The sequence below is a fragment of the Magnolia sinica genome, chromosome 15 (genome assembly GCF_029962835.1).
Source record: "Magnolia sinica isolate HGM2019 chromosome 15, MsV1, whole genome shotgun sequence".
In the NCBI taxonomy this organism is placed as follows: domain Eukaryota; kingdom Viridiplantae; phylum Streptophyta; class Magnoliopsida; order Magnoliales; family Magnoliaceae; genus Magnolia; species Magnolia sinica.
The window spans coordinates 28734102-28755142 of NC_080587.1; the positions used below are offsets into that span (position 1 = coordinate 28734102).

At 39.7% G+C, this 21041-nt stretch overlaps 1 protein-coding gene across 2 annotated transcripts in view; it reads left to right on the top strand.

Moving 5' to 3' along the window:
- Window positions 1-18678: 18678 nt before the first annotated feature.
- The window catches only part of LOC131228185 (uncharacterized), a 38610-nt gene continuing 36247 nt past the window's right edge, over window positions 18679-21041 (top strand). The window contains exon 1 of one of the 2 annotated variants that reach the window (XM_058224048.1): window positions 18679-19233. In XM_058224048.1, the coding sequence (XP_058080031.1) occupies window positions 19003-19233 (231 nt within the window). In that variant the 5' untranslated portion in view covers window positions 18679-19002. The remainder of the gene's footprint in view (window positions 19234-21041) is intronic. The other variant, XM_058224047.1, reaches the window with a different exon arrangement.

Genomic DNA, 21041 nt, shown 5'->3' on the forward strand with positions numbered 1-21041 from the left:
GTGCTATCGGCCTACGCTGGGGTGACGAGCCTCCCCGTATTGACCAATGATCAATCAAGAAGGCTATGAGCTTAGTACATCAAACTGTAATGATGTCGCGACCGCTCCACATTTGTGTTTGGGTGACGACTCTTATATATTTGTGGGCGCCCTCTACCCATCGATGGGCTACATAACCCTGTGTGTCCGGGCTGTGTCATCCGGGTCCTTAGTGATCGGTCGGGCTAGTTAGTCGGGCCAGTGTTAGCCTCACATTGATTGTGAAGTTGTTGCCTGGATGATAAAGCCAAATATGGATCAAGGGATACAGGCATGGAGCCACTATGACTGCTCCCGTGCCTAGTGATCCAGATGAGACTAATGACCAAAATGGAGGTACTTTAGCTTTCCCAATTTTGTTGGATGAACAGACGTAATTAACTCACTCAGTTAACATGAACATTCATCTCATCGCATTAGTTTAGGCTCCAGTGACTCGGCAATTGAGGTCACGTTCTGAGGAAGTATTGGTCATTTACGAACGTAAGAGGGAGTCGCTATAAGGGAGTGTTGGATGACGAGGGCATGCATCATATCATAATGGCATCCGTGTGCATTAACAAGAGTGTCTATGGACTGTATGCTTAAGTTGCTTTTTATTAATTGTGCATGTGCATATGATAACATGTGTAACTTAGAGTTAATAGAACCATTGAGTTGATCACTCACTCCTACTCTAGAACAGTGTTTTAAAACACCAACCAGACATTTTTGTAGATGCAAGTACTATGGAGTCTGATGCATTGGAGGAGGTGCACACAGATTCGAAGGAGTCCTCGTACTTCCAGTTGCAGGGTGGGACGATGTAGGACACTTTCAGGATGTCAATGAGATTTAAGAGTTGATATATTTTGTATTTTTGAAACTATATATTTTGCTCAGTTGTAGTCCCGTACTCTATATAATATATTTTACTTGCTAGTTGATTTACTTGCGTTAAAATTTACGTTTATTTTAGAGTACATAGCATAGTCTATTTTAATTCTAAGAATTGCTCAAGCATAAGTGGCACCTGGGATATCGCAAGTCGAGTATCTACACGGCTCTCAAAATTTCGGGCGTTACAAGATTGGTCACTGCTATTACATTTACTCTTTCGGCCAAAAAATAATGTCTTAATTTAGTGGTCATATAGTACAATGATAAGCATAACTTTTTTATAGCTAAGTAATGTCTCTCCGTGTCGAGCAACATTCTGCTCAAATAATAAGATGCACACTCTTTTTGGGTCTCGTCGTCCTGGGCTAAGAGAGCTTCAACCGACTCTGCGGATGTTGCAACATATAGCTTGAGTGGTCGACCTTCGACTGGTGGCATTAACACTGATGGCCTTATCAAATATTCTTTGATCTTGTCGAAAGCTAGCTAATGTTCTACCTCTCATATGAACTCGGACCCTTGCTTCAGCTTTATCAATGACTAAAATATGTTGGTCTTTCCTACACAATTATATATGAATCTTCACATAAAATTGACTTGCCCTGGGAATCATTGCAGCTCTGATTTATTCATTAGCGGGTGAGCGTTAATGATTGCACGAGCCTTGTTCCGATCAACTTCAATTCCTCGCTAATGCACTAAGAATCCCAGGAAATTACTAGTCGAAACTATAAAACACACTTTAGGGGGTTCATTTTTAGCTTATGGAGCCTCATTTGCTTAAACGATTTACACAATTGAACGATATGGTCTTCTATATTGGCTGACTTGACCACTACATTGTTCACATAGACATCCATAAATTAGCCACTCAGATCATGGAATATGGCATTCATTACTCTCTGATATCTGGTTCCCACATTCTTAAGTCTGAAAGACATCACCACCTAATAATAAGTTCTTAATGGACCTAGACACCTAAACCTTGTCTTTGGCACATCTTTCGTAGTGATATAAATCTGGTTATACCCATAATGGTCATCTATGAAGGATACAACTCAATGCCCGACAACCCTATCAATCAATTGATCAACCACAGGCACTAGGTATTCATTCTTTGACATGGTTGGATTCAAAATTTAGAAGTCAATACAAACCCGCAATTTACCATTCTTTTTTATAATTGGGACTACATTTGAAATCCATTCGGTGTAATTGATAGGCCTAACGAAACCAATATTTAGAAGCCATTCAATTTCTTTTTTATTTTATTTTGTGGGTTACTTCCGCTGTCATTCGCCTGAGTGGTTGCTTATGTGACCGATACCCTTCTTTTTATAGGTAACGTGTTCTTGACTAAGCCTCGATCGAGTCTCAACATCTCATAGTAATCCCATGTGAAGCAACCAGTGAACTCTTCAAGTAAGCTAATCAACCGTGCTTTCTTTTAGGATCTCAACAAATCATTGATGAACGTAGGCTTTAGGACTTGCTTTGTCCCTAAGTTGACCTTCACCAAAGGATCATGAACTTGGGGCCAAGAACCTCCAGCTTATCAGGAGCTTCCTTGAGCTCTATGTCCTTTTCTTCGATTGAGATATCCATATCAGCCAAGTTCACAAGACAACCATCATCTACCTTTCTCAGGCTTTCTTTGAGCCTTCTTATTTTGGCCATGAAATCGACCTGGTATTCCTCATCTCTTAATGTATCAATCATGAAATTTCTTCAATAGTACAACGTGGAACCGTCCGATAAGGAACAATGTCCCTCAGCAGGGTATTGTCCGGTTATATTACTTTCGTAATGTGTTACACAACACTATCTGGATTCTTTTTTATATATATTCCAGTTGGTCAACCGAACTTCTTCCTTCCAGTAAAACAAATTGGCCCTACTTCTTCCCCATAATAATAGGCTTCATTTACATTCGAAGTGGACAAGAAGGGATTATTATCATCCATGACTAGTTTAACTTTATCCCGATTCTAGAAGATTACGAACTAATGTAGGGACAATAGAATACGTATGGATGAATGAATCCGGTCTCTACCGAATAGGGCATTGTAGCTAAATGAAGTGTTGACCATAAAAAATGGATCTAATATTGTTTTGGTTCTAACAGTTAAGTCGACTGGCAGGATGTAAGTGCTTATACTCAAGCACATAGTAGTTTATCAAATTTCGTAATCCTATAAGGATTGTAAGCTCTATTAAAGACAAGTTATCAACTCGATCAAGCGTATGAAAAGAATACTCAACATCTCAAGTCAAGATCATTTATGGTTTGAAGATCGGAACACTTCATATGAGTCAACCATCAGATCGTATAACCCTAGATTGACCATAGGTTAGGTGTATTTCACACATGCATAGCAATGATCATATTTTATATAAAATAGACTCGAGTTAGGCTAGCTCGACATTTGGTTCGGCCAGCCTAACTGACTTCGGCCAACCCTACATTATTTAGGCAAAAAGGAGATGAAAAGATTTTTCCACGGCCTGTTCGGCCAGCCCCACCATATGATTAGCCACCGGAGGTGGGTTCGGTCAAGTTTCCAACAACGATACAATTTTGGATTTAAGGTATATTGGGAATAGAAGCTCTCTTACTCTCTTACTCTTCAAAGCACGAAAATTCATAGATCTATCTTGTGTTGAAAAGAGTGAAAGTCCAAGCCTCCTTAAGCTATTTGTGCTGTAATTTTTATATTTGTTTTATCTAATTCTATTCTCTCTCTCAAGTTAGTTTAGACTGTCTAATTGAGTAATTCATACTCTACTTGAGAAATAAAGAATCGAATTTGTAGCATTAGAGTATCATTCATTTTTATTGAAAATACATTAGATCCCTTTATTTCTTTTTCGGTTAAACTCATACAAAGACTTCATCTACATCCGAAGAAGAAGATTGCTGCATTCAAGTTACAGATTCGACTTCGACTCGCCAATCGAAGATAAGTATTGTCTTTATATTTATTTCAGTTTAGGTTTTTCTGAGATAGCCCGGAAATCTCAATGGGTTTGTTTATGGTGATCCTGTAAAAATCACAAAGTGGGTTTAATTGTGATAGCTCGTGAAAATCGTAATAACTATATCGGTTTGTTAAGGTGACTCTGGGAAAACCTTGAGATAATGAAAGCCAAAATTGCGAGAGTAGTAATTTTGGGAGTGGAGTAGGTTGCGTTTAGGCACCGAACCCTATCATTCTTTTGTGCATTGTGGTGATTGCTTTTTATTATTTATGCCTATCTTGTGCTTCATTTGTTCTTGCTATAGTTTAATATTTTGATTTTAAAGACGTCGTGAAATAAGATTGTCCTGCCTAAATCCTTTAGGTGAATGTTGTCCCATGAACTATTTGATATAAAGAATTCAATACTTTAAGCAATTGAGTTTATTTGGTTTATTATTCTGCATTGAATCGAAATATTTGGCATAGTCCTATTCACCCCCCTTTAGGACATCTATAGCTCATCCTTTCATAAGACCCTGTGAGTATTCGTAACGTGACTAGCAAAATTATTGATAGAACTTCCGAATGGATCAGATTAGTTGCTGTCTTTCCTAGTTTTGACATCATTCTCAACAGTAAAGGTTGATGATGACCCCATTATCGACCAAGATTCTGGTGATCGAGCATCGTTCGAGATGAGCATAAATATGTACAATAGCTTGAGATGATGTATGATACCGTGAGTAGCTCTTTCTATGATCACCCTTTCAGATGTGACCCTTAACTCTACTGTATTGTGTTTATATGTGATGTTCCATCTGTCTCGAGTTCATTTCTGGTCATCTCCTCAGATGGAAAAGAAGCATGTTGTATTACATCTGGAGGACTAAATTCTTCCACATCACTTGCCATTCTAGTTGGTTGGGCTGGTTTAACCTGGAAGTTGGAAGGTAGTGTGAATACCATATTGTAATGGAACACGACCGGTGGCAATGTCCCAAACACAATTCCTTCGTTCGAACATTGCCCCCTAGTGTTCCTACATTCATTTCCATACTAAGGTCTTTGATTTACTTAACACTTTTGTCGGTCACAAGGCGGGTTAATGCATTCGCCGGTGAGGCAACTCGCAATACTTTAGCAGTCGTTACTATTTCATTTACTAGCCATTCATCCACAGGGAAGCATTCGCCACTAAGATAATCTAATAAATTGTTGCAACCATGTTCCTCCTTTGGACTGGCTGATAACATTGGAATCCTGTTCACATAACATAGGAGACCGAACTGCCCACACTATGCTTTCAGCCACTGGTTCTTCAGACACAAGAATTTTCAGAATGGTTGTGATTGGTTTACTTTCGGCCGAGGCAGATCTATGACTTCTTCTGATCCTCTTCTCATCGCATCTCGACATCTCTGCCATCAACGTTTTTGAGTTTGAGTCAATGCCTCTAGTGTTGCCAGAAATTTTGGGTGCATAACCCTCTTCCATACTCCTTCCTAAGTTGTCAGGGGCTTAACCATTATTTGGTTAGGTACTCCAACTTGCTGGCGACGGCTAAGGGTTGTTCATTGTGGCCGATACTAATAAACCCTCTCCATTTGTTTAGGAATCATGCAGCAGCCTTGCAACCTTAATTTGGGAGGATCTTTCCATTCGAGAATAGTCCTTCTAGCACATCGGTTGCACAGTTGTGAACCCTTCCTGTCTTGCCGAATGGCGTTCAGTCGAGCAATGTTAAAATGAGGAGACTAACATCGCCTTGCATTGGTCGTTGTGGTATACCTTCCTAGTTAGTCAGACTGAGATTGATCTTTGGTTGCGGCCGATCAACCTTTCTTAGATTCGTTGCAACCATATTAACCTTAAGGTTGGGCGGGAATAGATATGTGTTGATTAATATGGCATCCTTGCCTTTTTCGGGAACTTCAACAGCCTGCGGTTGATGTTATCCTGGACGATATTCCTAAATACAACATATTTATTAGTCAAATGATACCGAGTTCCGTGTCATTTGCAATATTCAATCTTTTGTAATTCATCAGCTGAATGTATTTTATGATTTATGGAAACCCTGATAGACTTTTCGGCCAACAGAATTTCAAATATCTCATCGGCTCTTTTGATATCAAAAGTATAAACCTTTTGAGTTTTCTGTGGAGTCAACGCAGTTGATTTTTCTTCGGCCAGTGCTGAACATGGAAGTGGTTTCTTAGCTACCACTTCGGCAATCGCGATATCGTTATTTGGGTCATGATAATAAGTTTCTATTGACGAGATTTTTTTTTTCCAGGCACCTTCTTGTAGAAGTTCCTTGTACCTGAAAGCCTTCCCAGTCAAGTCATATAGGTCCACAACTTTGTTCCAATAAACTTCTTACAAAGTTTATACTTGAGCTTGTCTTGTGCTAGTTGCATAAATTCAGCTTCAGTCATAACAATCTTACATCGGCTATTTGCCATTTTAAATTGAGTAATATAACTCTCACAAGTCTCTCCTAGTAATTGCCAAAAACGGGCGAGAGCAGCCATAGTTATTTAACTATTATTGGAGAATTAACTATTATTGGAGAAAAAAACATAACTATCTATTATTGGAGAAAAAACTGAGCGTGGAATTTCTCCTCCATTTCTTACCAAGTGTTTACCGAATTTGACAATAGATTTGAATACCATGTAAAGGCCGTTGCCATTAGTGAATGACCAAATAATTGTAACTTATGATAGTTATCATTCGCCAACTCTCTCCACTGCATGGTAAACCAACCGACATATTCAATAGTTGACTGACCAGGATCGCTTAAAAACAAGGCAAAAATTGGTCGATGGTTTCGCGACAACGGATGTTGTCGATCTATCCATTCAAGATATGGTCTGTGATACACTGGGACAATATTGCGGTCGAGTACTTGGCCTGCAACCTCCCATACAATTTTCATGATTTGGTCATGATGCACTCGCTAAGGTTCAATGACCGGTGGTGGATCGGGGTCTAATTGGTTCAGTCCTTCTTAGAATAATGGGTTCCTAGGAAATTGCTAAGGGCTATATCCTTTTGGTAATCCTTGATTTCGATTTTCAGATACAGAGTTTCTAGCCTCTTGCTCCGGTTATATAAGTTCGACGGGAGGCGGAGTATTTCTCATCTCTTGAACTGGGACTGGTGGTGGATTCCTTTGTAGAGGAGGCATAGGTGGCAACTGAGCTACATTGCCAATAGAACTTCCTTCAATATTATATTACATTACCAACGACATTCGTTCGGCCATCATAACCTTCAATCGATGTATGGCCTGAGTCTGGTAGCCATATACCTGTTGGTATTTTCAATTTGAATTCGAAATTGCTGAACTTGGGCTCTTCTATATTCCTGGACATGCTGAATACTTAGTTGTACATCTTGAAGCACGATCACTATCTCGTTTGGGAGAACAGTCCGAGAGGTCGATGCTCCTTCCCAATCCCAAGTACCGAGCGTTGGACTATTATTCAAATTCAACGATTTAGGGGCCACTCGAACCGGCATGTCCTCGACTGGAGGTGGTGCGTTGGTGTGGAGGGCTCGATCCTAGCGATTCGAGTGCTTCTTATATTCACAATTTCGATTAGCAAATATATGTTGTTAAATTAGAGACAGGGTCCCACCGGGCGTGCTGAAAACTATTGCTACTTAGTCCGTTTGGTTGGAATGCGAGCATCCCATAATTGAATTTGTGGCTCAATTCAAACCGAACAACTATGACCCCAACCGTCGAGATAGGCAGACACGTAGTGTATGATCGAGATTTGATGAGATCGGTCGCCTATTCAACTACCCACTCAATGTGTAAATAGGATAAAGTAATATTTAGAGGATAGAGTTCGTCCTCTAATGATGGGTTGCACCTTTACCTTCCGTACGAAAGAACTTTTCATTACAGATAAAGTGAAATGAGAAAATGGATTCTTACAATCAGTCATAAAGAACATCTAAAAAAAAAAACATTTTCTGATGTGGAACTAAATCCAACGTGAAAACATATACTCAAATTACAACTAAGATTATCAGCTACTTGATTAATTTATGGATTACATTGGAATGTAAACAACAAGCTAAAAGTAAAGAATTACACTAAAAAGTGTAATTGAATGATAATTGAAAGATAATGTTTGGTTTTGATTGGGTTGTTATGAGACTAGATCTTTCCGCTAAATCCCTTTGCTATTTATAACTTTAATACGACTATTTATATGCTTCCCATGTTCTGATAATTGTTATAACCATTTAACAACACTTACTTTTTTCTATTTGTTTTTCTGTCATCTGTCTTGTAATTGTTCTTTTATGATTGTTCTTCTATCCACCGTTTAAAAAATTACGTGGCATTACTTGATACATTCCGGTTATATTACCAAGAAATTCCCTTTCAGTACATCCCAGTAGATCTTTAAAACCACTATGCGGATACATATATATCACATTTATCTTACTCTGATTGGTTCTCACCGGGAATAACGAACACATGATGAACATCTTCAACCGCAAACATGACATTGTTTTCATTGCAATCCATACCATCCAAATCGCTCATCTAATAGTGGAACATAACATTCTAAAAACTCGCACTGTAAAGATGATATTATCTCTCTTATTCTACCTTTTAATTTGGACTACTCACCGTTAATTGGATGGTTAAGATTTCTTGATCAGTCTGATCTCATAGGTACGCTCCATCCACTACTTTCCCATAATTTGAATGGTTTGGATATGCGTAGACGGGTGCAACTTTGAAGGAGGGTGAGTAACCACTTACCACCATTCCATGAATATCATGAATATCACATGTTAGGACTTTTATATCAGTGTTGCCCCACTTAAAAAATATAATGACTCGTCATCCTCACATTGGGCACGAACGCGGATGTAACGTCCCAGAAAAATCCATACAAAGACCTGAGTACCACCTTAGGCAGAAATCATTAAAGACCAAATCCTTTAGAAATTAGACGAAGATTAATTAAGTGCTTAACTAAATAACCTATCGAATTAGCTTGGACAGCTTTCAATACAAACTGTAAGACCTAAAATCAATGGGATCGCTGACGCTACATTACCCTGAAACCTATGATCAATCTCTAAACCCGGTTGCTCTTGGAAGTGCATTGAAACTCTGTATCGAACCTGGACTGCACGTCGAAAATCCGATAACTACGAAACTATATCGTTATAACCACCTCACTAGACTTGGCAACCACCTCGGAAATCAAGTTTAGATAATACCCAGAAACGCACAACTTGAGTCCGGGGTGAAGTGTGTGAGAAACGCGAATACCTTTAGAAAATAAACTGGGACTTAAGTGAATTGAGTCGTTTCACTTGCAGGTCAAATCTAAGGATTTAAACAGTCAGATTCAAACCCAATTACACCCTCGGATTAGGAAAAATTTTCAACACATGTCAATGTACTTGTGGCCCTGATCGAGTACTAGTGACCGTTGAACTAAAACTGGTCCGCCACGGTCGATCTATAAATCCGATTGGACCGAAAACTCAGCTTGACCTAGATCTAATGTCAGGGAGCTTAAGTCCAACCGCATGCAGAAAAGAGGCCTCCAGAAGTGCTCCGTTAGATCGAAACAGCCGCTATTTGGCTGTACCCTAAGTATACCATGGCCCTGGGGCCATTCCCATTAGTTCTGGGCCTATATAAGGGCCTTAAACCCTCTCTCTCTCATTCCATACGATTTTGCAACCCTAGGAGAGAGAAGAGAGCAAAGAGAGAAGGAAAGAGAGAGAAAGTGAGAGAAAGTGGGAGAGAGTTCCTTGTATCCGAGCCCATCGCTCCACGTGCTGAATCGACCTATCTGTATCGTTGTACTGGTGATTCTGATTCCATTTTCAGGTAAGAAATCCTAACCCTAATCTGTTTTAGGGATTCAGGTAGAGTAAATGGTGAAATAGCTGACCCGTTTCATACTATAGGTTGTCGTTGTGCCGTAAACAAAGACTTAGTGTTTAAACTGAGTTTGTTACACGTTTACTGGCGAAAGGTGTGGACTATAAACGTTTAGGTTATGGTTTTCAAGGCCTTCAATGTCAGTAATGGTTTATGACTGACTTGATTACTGTCACATGTGATTAGATGCGATATTTCTCGTATATTACACATATATGTAAACTATGTTGATTTTAATGCCTTCCATGTGTTTGGTGAAATGCTTAAATGAATATGAAATTATGGTTTCTGCTTGCCATGATTATTGTTTGAGAATACATACTTGTTGTATGGGTGGCAACTCCTTGGTGGAAGGATTTGCTATAATATAGGTTATAACTAATTTATTTCATATATAATGGAATGTGTAAACTAAGTGTTTGATGAAATGTTTGAATGAGAAATGGTCCAATGAATTGTATTTATTTAGGGCGTTGAGATAGGATTTTCCAACTACCTTACCTAGGTATATAATTTCCTCCATGTAGTCTTAATTTCAATTACGTGGTTTATGTATAAAATGCACATGTATAATAACATATTCTATGTGAATGATAAAATGTCTAAATGAGGTATTGTTCGTTGAACTATATTTAATAAGAGTGTTGAGATAGAATTCTCATCTACCTTATCTATATGTATAGTTTCCTTCATGTAACTTAAATTCCGATTATGCAAATTTATGGATGAAATGCAATATATGGCAATATGTGCAATGTGTTTGATGAAATGCTCGAATGAGATTCATGTTGGAAATGTTCGCTAAATGCTTATATGATTATCACATGTCTCCATATGCTTTATTTGAATATGATTGTGACTACTATGTAGTCCAGGCAATCGGTAACAATTCCTATTTGAGTGGCCGCATTAGTCTCGCCACAATTGACGCGTTCGGTGAATCCGAGTCGTATGATGATCGTCGACAACGGTACCTTGTCGATTAATTCAGCGTACGATCGTACCAGTCGAGCTCATCAAGTAACCCGATTGACCCGATGTATGTTCACCATGTATGGACGCTACTGCTTGAATCTAAGGTACCAAACTCACAAAAGCTCGTTTAACCTTGGTACCTCGATCCGCTAAGACTCATGAGCCGGACATAGTGGTATGGGACACCGTAATCGTTCTGTCAGCCTACGCTAGGGTGACGAGCCTCCTCGTAGTGACTAGTGAGCAACCCAAACTCGTGAGCTAAATACGGTGGTATGGGACACTGTATTCGAGCTATCGGCCTACACTGATCAGGTGACGAGCATCTCAAGTGACCTCGAGTATAAAATAGGCCTATGTGGATGGTGATGAGTCTCCTGTAGTGACCTCGAGTGTAAACTCATGAACTTGCCTGTCCACTGCTTTCAAATTAGCGGTGATGTTGCCCTATAACTTACGTATCATATGTGATTAACTAGGACTGACGACCGTAGAATGGATCATTGTTTGAGAATTGATATAAGGGAGGTACCTTAGCTTCCCATTCCTGCTGTATGAAAAAGACTAATAAGAACTTGGTAATCACGCCCATGCACCGCATTACGTGTGCGTTTGGCGTAGCAGGTTAAGCACTGAGGAAGTGTTTCATGCGCGATCGTGAGATGAAGTCGCTGAGGGAGCGCAGGCGAGGGCATGCATCATTATTTCCTATCATTCTTGCATTAATCACAGTATTTAGGGATGTTTACTTGTATTGCGTTATCATTACTGCTTGACTGAATTGATAACATGTTAACCTTTGCTTTATTGTTCCACTGAGTTGATCACTCACTCCCACGTTACGGGACGGTGTTGTATACACCAACCAGACCCTATTGTAGGTTTAGATGATGGCGAAGCCAGACTTTAAGGATGATGAGAAGGCATTCTCATATATTCAGTATTCTGGCGGGTTTATATAGGCTGCTCGGAACGACGGGATTAAAGGAATATATGATTAGTTGGACATCCACATTTTGTCATTTTGTATTCTTTTTGAAACAGATATGTATTTATTCAGCTCAGTGATGCTATCATACTCAGGAGGTTGAGAAACACATCTATGTAGTTTATATAAATCCATCATAGTCTTCCGCTTGCATAATTTAACTGTCTCTGGAGTATGATATGCTGTTTTGGTATAATCTTATTCATGTTTAAAGCACTAATACAAACAACATTAAATCATCATTATCGATGTTGCATAAGTGATGCATTGGAACTCGGGAGTTGAGTCTATGCTCGACCCCCGATTTTCAGGGCGTTACAGCGGATCTATCTAGACCATTTAAATAGTGGCTCCTATTATGAATGGTACATACTTCTAAAACCACGCTGACTAAATAATCTTAACCATCTAATTAATGTCTATCGAATGAATTATTAGGATTAATATGGTGGTTGGTGACTTGGTGTCACAGGGAAAAGGAAAGCTATTTTTAGTGCAAAATTCAAGGGAAGTAATAACATTTTACAAAATAAAGCTTGAAGAATGAAATTACAAAAATATCCTTATTTAAGTTTTTCTTTAAAAATTAGTAAAGGCTGAGACTTGCAGGATCCACAACATTTGTATAACATCCAAGCCATCCAATGTATAAAACCCACCATTTTGATAGAACGAATAAAAAATCATGTTGATTGAATCATCAGATAAGTTACACTTGAATTTAGATGTTTTAGTGGTGTATATTATTTTTTATGGATTGACCTACCTTATAAATGGATCCCCATATCTTTGGTTCTCTTTGTGATCATATCGGTTTGCATGGTTTGATGAGAAGGAATTGGGTACTACCCTCATCAGACCTAACTAGACACGGAGGACGGTCCATTAAGGGTTATGTGGACCTCACTGTGATGTATGTGTTTTCTCTACCCACCTATATATTTAGAAAAATCATTTTAAATGATAAGCCCAAAATAGATGTTGATCAAATGTTCAAATTAAACTACAGGATACAATGGGACTGAATACCAATGGCTGAAAACCTCTTGGATGTCACATAAGTTTTGGATATGATGTTTATTTTTTCCTTTCATCCCGGTCTACATGAACTTATGAATAGGGTTGTACACAAACCGAGTTAGCTTGGTTAGCTTACTCGACTCGACTCGAAAATGCTCAATTTGACTCAGTTCGAAACTAAGTTCAAGTCGAGTCGAGCTGATTTTTTGAGCTCGAAAAAAAATTAGAATTGAGTTTGAGCTTGCTCAAGCTTGACTCAACTCGGATTGAACCCAACTCGAATCGAACTTGGATCGAACCAGTTCGGTGACTAGGTTACTTTGATATTGATGTTGCTCACCAAGTGTTTGGTGAAATGACTTAACAAAGTGTCGGCTGGTGGCAAGGAAGGTAAGTTTCATCAAACAAATACCATTTTTTCTTGATTTTGATGTTGCTTATAAGGTGTTTGATGAAATACCTATAAAACCGCTGCTACTATTTTACATGCAGTGAGAATTTGAAAGTGCAATCCATGTGTTTGTGAATATGCTGCACATGCAAACTGAGCTCGATCTTTGTTCTAACTCGACTCGAATTGGGCTGAGTTGCTGACTGAACCGAGTTGAGCTAGCCAGTCAAGCTCGAGGACCAAGCCGAGCTGAGCTCGGCTGTAATGTTTCGGAAAAATTCGTACAAAGACCTGAGTACCACCTCAGGCAGAAATCACTAAGAACTAAATCCCTTTAGAAATTAGATGTGGATTAATTAGGTACTAAACTAGATTATCTGTGAAATTAGCACTAATCACTTTAAATATAATTTGTATGACCCAAAATCTGCAGGATCGCTAATGCTACATTGCCTAAAAACTTAAGATCCATCTCAAAACCCAGTTACTCTTGGGAGCGCATCGAAACTCCGTATCGGACCTGGACCGCGCGTCGAAAGACCAATTTCCCCAAGTCTATACGGTTATGACCGCCTTACTGGACTTGGCAACTATCTCCAAAATCAAGTCCTAAAGGTATCCAGAAATGCATAACATGAGCTCGGAACGAAATGTGTGAGAAACGTGAATATCTTTAGGAAATGAACTGAAACTTAAGTGAATTGAGTCGTTCGCTTGCAGGCCGAATCTAAGGATTCAGACCATCAGATTCTGACCCAATTACACCCTCAGATCAGAAAAAATTTTCAACACATGTCAGTGCACTTGTGACCCTGATCGAGTACCGGTGACCGTTGAACTGAAACTGGTCCCCCGCGGCCGATCCACTGATCCGATCGGATCGAGATCTTAACCTGACCTAGATCCAATGGTAGGGAGCTTAAGTCCGACCTCATGTAGAAAAGGGGCCTCCAGAACAGCTCTATTGGACTGAAACGGCCACTCCTTGGCTATACCTAAGTATATCATGGCCCTGGGCCCATTCCCATCAGTTTTGGGCCTATATGAGGGCCTTAAACCCTCTTTCTCCCTTCACATACGAATTTGCAAACCCTAGAGAGATAAGAGAGAAGAAAGAGAAGGAAAGAGAGAGAAAGTGAGTGAGAGAGTGGGGGATTATTCCTGGGATTCTTCCCTGCCATTCCACGTGCTTAACCCCCGTTACCGTATCGCTATTCCGGCGATTCTGATTCCATTCTTAGGTAAGAAATCCTAACCCTAATCTGTTTTAGGGATTCTAATAGAGTCAAAGGTGAAATAGCTAACCTATTTCATGCTATAGGTTGCCGTTATGCCGTAGACAAGGACTTAAGGTTTAAACTGAGTTCGTTGCGAGTCTACCGGCGTAAGGTGCGGATTATAAATGTTTAGGTTATGGTTTTTAAGGCTTTCAATGTTAGTAATGATTTATGACTGGCTTGATTGCTATTACATGTGCTTAGATACGAGGTTTTTCGTATATATGCTTATATATAACTATGTTGATTTATAACGCATTCCATGTGTTTGTTGAAATGCTTGAATGAACATGGAATTTGGATTTGTACTCGCCATGATTATTGATTGTAAATACATGATTGTTGTGCATGTGGCAACCCCTATGTGAAGGGATTTGCCGTAATATGTGTTTTACTAATTTATTTACATATGTGTGATATGTGTAGTCTAAGTGTTTGATAAAATGCTTGAATGAGAAAATGCTTGTGTAAAGGTATGTAATGAGGGTGGTGAGATGGGACTCTCAACTCCTTTATCTATGGTTACAGTTTCCTCTATGTAACCTATCTTACTACTATGTGGCTTAGGGATGAAATGCCTATGTATGGTAATATGTGGTATGTGTTTTGTTGAAATGCTCAAGTAAGACTTATATTCAGTTCTAGTTGTTACACGTTGTCTTTGACTACCGCATGTGAATGCTATTATTTGAAGTGTGTTTGGGGCTACGACGTAGTCTATGCGATCGGTAAAGATTCCCGAGTTAGTGGCCGAAGTCGTTTCGCCACATCAAATGTGTTTGAGGAATCCGAGTCATACGCAGATTTGCCGACAGTGGTTAGGCCACATGGAGTGCTTACGCACTCTATGTCGACCAAGTCAACGTACGCTCGTACTAACTGAGCTTGTCAAGTAACCCGATTGACCCATTATATGTTCACCATATATGGACATTACTGCTTGAATCTAAGGTACCAACTTACCAGTGAAGATCCCGTTTAACTTTGGTACCTCGATCCGATAAGACTCATGAGCTGGACATGGTGGTATATGGGACACCGTGGTTGAGCTGTAGGCCTACGTTGGGGTGACCAGCCTCCCCGTAGTGACCAGTGAGAAACCTAAACTCATGAGCCGAATATGGTGGTGTATGGGACACTGTATTCGAGCTGTCAGCCCATGATCAGGTGACGAGCCCATAGTGACCACGAGTATACACTAGGACTACGCTAAGGTGACGAGCCTTTCCATAGTGACCTCGAATATAAACCAGGCCTGTACTGATGTGACGAGCTGCTCCGTAGCGACTTGAAAACTGTCTATCGTATGTGACTACTAGGATTGACGACCCTGAATTAATCAATATTTGGGTATATGATTTAAAGGAAAGTACCTTAGATTCCCAATCTTGCTGTATGAATATGTCTAATTAAGAACTTGATTAATCACGCACATGCACCGCATTGCATGTGTCTTTGGCGTTTGAGTTGAGCACAGTGGGAGTGTTGCATGCCGCGATCATGAGATGATGTCGCAGAGGGAGTGCAGGCGAGGGCATACATCATTATTGCATATCATCTTTGCATTAACAAGAGCATGAAGACATGAGTATTGTACTGCTTTATCATTATTGCTTGACTGAATTGATAACATGTTAACTTTTGCTTTATGGCTCCACTGAGTTGATCACTCATTCCCACATTCTGGGATAGTGTTTTAAACACCAACCAGACCCTGTTGTAGATGCAGATGATGGCGATGCTTTTGAGATAGAGCCGAACTTTTACGATGATGAGGAGGAGTTCTCCTATATGCAGCTATCAGGCGGGTCTATGTAGACCGTGTTCTGATCGACGAGGTTGCAGGGATGCTGTCTATATGTCATTACACTTGTCATTTTACATTTTGGGGTACCCATGTATATTCATTTTGTCTATTTTGAGAGTATACATGTATATATTTAGCCTGGTAATATGTTCAAACTTTGGAGACTTATAACAGTTTATACATTTTATATAATTATCATAGTCTTCCGCTTGCGAAATTTAACTATCTCTGAAGTATGATATGCTATTTGGTATAATCCCACTCATGTTCAAGGCACTAATACAGACAACATTTAGGGCCTATTTGGATGCCTGTAACTTTTTTAAGTTGTAAGAAAGTTACATGTAACTTACTTACAGGTGTAAGTAAGTTACAGGTAATCCTGTTTGGATATAAGTTGTAACTTACTTACAGGTAACTTACTTTTTGTGTTTGGATAACTTGTAACTTTATTACAGGTAATAAGCTGCATATTCACATTAAATAGAGCTTGAAATAAGGAATCGTTGAAAAATCAGATTTACACGTAAAAAAGATTGAATAAAATTATTCCATTTTATCAAGCCCATATAAATGAATAGTTTGGTTGATTCTTAGGCTAAATAAATCAACAGGTGAGCCATAAAAGTGGGCTCACGTTTTCAAAATGCTTATAATATAGGAAAAAAAAAAAAACTTGAGGTAAGATATCCAAGCAAAAATTTCCCACAGGAGTGACTCTTGTTGGCAAGGATCAGTTAAAGAGAAATCACAAGCATAGGAAGCTGCTTCACCAAATTCTGCATTAGCAGTTAAAATCTCAAAGTGGGACATTATTAAAATGGACCAATATCAAGGGACTGTTTAAAACCAGATATCTTAAAACTTCGATGTACCCTCAATTTCTCACCATTTGACAACAGGCAAGAATCCAGATGCAAATGGAACTTGGGACTATTTGAAAAATGGATATGTTAACCATGCAGTGGGCACTCAATTTCAAAACACCCGAGGACGTGAGGAATCTCAATGCAAATGGAAATTAGGAGTGTTTAAAAAACCATATGTTAAAACAAAGTTGGGACCTACACGGGGACAAGTCGCACTGACCAACAAGCCCCACTTATACAAAATGAATAATGGAATGTGGGCCCCACTATGATGTATTTGTTTTATCCACACCATCTACCCATTGTTCTAGATCATTTTAAGAAATCAACCCAAAAATAAGGTACATCAAAATCCCAGGTCGACCAAATCACTAGAAACAATGTTGATAGAATGCCCACCATTAAATACTTTTGGTAGGCCACTGATGTTTTGGATCAAATTGATATTTGTTTTGTTCCCTTCATCCAGGTCTTTCTGACCTAATCAACAGGTTGGATGTGAAATAAACATTACATTGGCCCAAGGAGTTTTAACGGTGGACTTTTAATCATTACGATTTTGTGTGGTGTGGTCCATCAGAGATTTAGATATGCCTAATTTTTGGAATCAAGCCCTAAAACAACCCAAAATAATGAATGGACGGCATGGATAAAACAAATACAGGATGGTGGATCCCACAGACCATCGGACGTTACCCACGCCTCTAGCCAAACTGCCTTCGTCAACCCTGATGAAAGAAAAAAAAGAGGAAAGAAAGAAAGGGCTTTTCTAACCCTGCTAAAGTTGGATCAGAGAGGGAGAAGGAGACCGGGAGAGGGAGAATGAGACTGAGAGAGGGCAACGGAGGCCTTAACTCCGTCTGAGAAGGTAGGTACGCTTCTTCAATGCAGGTGCGATTCTTCCCAATGATTTTCATTTCAAAAATTTCAACCGTTAAGTTACAGGTAACTTGAAAAACGACTCCAATGCCTGTAAGATTTTCGGCTCTTTCTCCTGTAACTTAGTTACAGGTTGAGAGAAAGTCACCTGTGACTTTCCTCCCCTAAACGCCAACTGTAACAAAGTCACGTGTAATTTACTTACATTTTAGAAAAGTTACAGGCATCCAAACAGGCCCTTAATCATCATTTTCTATATTGCATAAGTGGTGTGTTGGAACTTGGGAGTTGGGCTCCTATTCGACCCTCGATTTTCAGAGTGTTACATCAGCTAATGGCCGATCCAAGTCGAGTTGGGCCAACTTGTGGACACCACTACTTATGAACAGGATCGATGACAAATAAACATTACAGTGGGACCTAGAAAGGTTTCAGTGGTGGGTCATTGCCACTGCTTCCCATCTTCTTGGCTCCCTCCCCCTTTTGGAGGATACCTAAAATGTTCTTTCAAAACGGATGGATGGCTTTAGATAAAAATGCATGCATCAAGGTATCCCTGCGAACCCCCTGACAGGACCGTTTGCCTGTAGCCAGGCCTGGTGGCGGTAGTACCCAATCCGCTCGCTGTTGGAAGGATTGAATGCCACACGCATACTTACGTGCCCCCGTTACTGATTTTTCAGTTTCAGAGAATGAAAAGAGGGTAATGGTGTAATTTTTCCTCTTGAAAAAGTCCTCTCCAGGCATATCGGTTCCTATAGGTACCGTTCGTGAAATCCGAGTCCGGGAGGCTCCAAAAGAGAAAAGAGAGAAGATGGTTGATATTATCAGCTTATGCTCTATCGAGTGTTGGATAGGAGATTTGGACGGTCTGTATCGCGAGAATCGCCGTGCAAGAGAAGGAGAGGATTTCATTTCATTTGCCGTTCGGATCTCTCAATCTTCCTTCCATTTTTAGATATCGTAGATATTAAACGGAGATGGCTTCCGGACTCTACGCTGCTACATCCTTTTCCATCTTTTCTTCTCCCTTTTCCAATTCCAATTTCCCATCCAAACGCTCCCAAATCTACACCCCTCCTCTCATTTCACCTCTTTCCTTCCTCTGCCGAAGCCATAACATTCACAGCAGCAGTACTAGCAGCAGTAACCTCCAATTCGTCCTCCACGACTCTCTTGATGACTCCGGCATCGATACCACACATGCCAGGGTGAGAAAAATCACCTCTCCTTTCTTTCCATTCTCGGGCTAGACTCCTATGTTAGTGTACGAACATTCTAGAAAGTAAAGTACACAAGCATGATTGTGGATGGAGTGTGGTGTAGAATTAATAGTGAGCCGATGATGGTTACCATTTGATTACGCCCATTGAATTTGGACCACTTGCTACTTTTGACTTCAACCGGCCATTTGATGGGCACTAATTGGGTGGTTAGGATTGCTTGCTCGGCGCCGTTTGGATGCAAGTGTAGTTGTGTTCTAGGGCACTAATTGGGTGGTTATGCTGCCTTGGACTAGCTATTCTGTTTGCTGTTTGTCAAATACCTTTTGAAGAGGGAATAAAATATTGGACGGTTCCATATATGACATCAATAAGGCACTTGAAGATGGATGGTGGCACATGTGGAGTGCTTGAACATGGAGGGTCACACGTGGTGCATTTGGCACATATAACGTGTGTGCATGGAACACTGGTGATAAGCTTCCCTCATATTTATTCCACCTTTTTCAAGAGACACTCTGGATTCCTGTGTATGAATGGGTCAGACAAACCATGGATAGCTTATCTGCCCCGGAAACTTATCTTGCATCCAAGTAGTCCCTTAGTGTGATAGTGAAGCTATGCTCTATGCTCCATCGCCAATTGTCCCTACAATTAATCTGGTTTGGATAGCTGTGCATGTGTGTACCATATAAGGAGGATGAGTCACCACCATTTTGGAAATGGTGGTGAACTACGATCGGATCTTGTCCTACCTCCTCTATTTTGGAGGAATTATAGGGGTTTTGCCTCTCATTAAAAGAAGAATTATAGGGTAATGATTCGCTGAAATATAGAGTTATGATGCCGCAAAAGGTGAATAATGTCCTTATCAAGGTATTCTGTAACAATAACAGTGGCCGAAACGGCCACCACCATTACCTTTACAATACATGGTATAATAGTTGTTATGGGGGCTGTAACGGCCATTACAGTTTTTTTTTTTTTTTAAATAAAAAAAAATCAAAAAACCTGTATCAGCCATGTAATGGATCGTTACGAGACCTTTACATCCTTTACGAGGGCTATAATGGCCTTTACAAGTCATTTTTTTTTCTCATAATGGCCGTTACAACCTTTACGACCCCGTAACGTGTAACAATTGCCATTGTTACCTTTATGGCACACCATGGTCCTTATGCACCTATTCCATGCAAGTGGGGCACATGGTTCATTTATCTAGATTGTTAACTTTCTTGGATATACCATAGATGGGGAGACCCAAAACTCTTCTGGATGAGAAAATCTTGGAGGTCTATTGCTTCATTTTTCTCTTAATGATCTACTTGTCGGGTGCGATTCAAGGGTGGTGTAGGATGAAGAAACTATTCCATGCTACTTCTTGCCATTATTGACCAATGAAATCGATACACAACACACACATGCACACATTGTGCCAATTGGAGATGTTGCAACATGTGATCTACCAATGCAAAGCTCCGAGCGAGCACAAAATCTCTAGTTTACAACAAATGCAATGACGTATTTATTCAAAACTATGTTTTACTAAAGTTAAAAAAAAATCATTACAAAAAAATTCTCTCATTAAAGCTCATGTTAACTTATATCCTATGTACAATGTAGTCTTGAGGTTTTCCATTTTTTCGGACACCATTCACTCAGTAGAAACTATCATAGATTACGATTCTAGAATCCTAAATACAACAATTGTTTTTTGACTCTTCCTAGAGACCAAGAAAACTTACTAAATTAAGATAATTATTCCACAACCCTAATTAATAATATCCTAGTCAAAC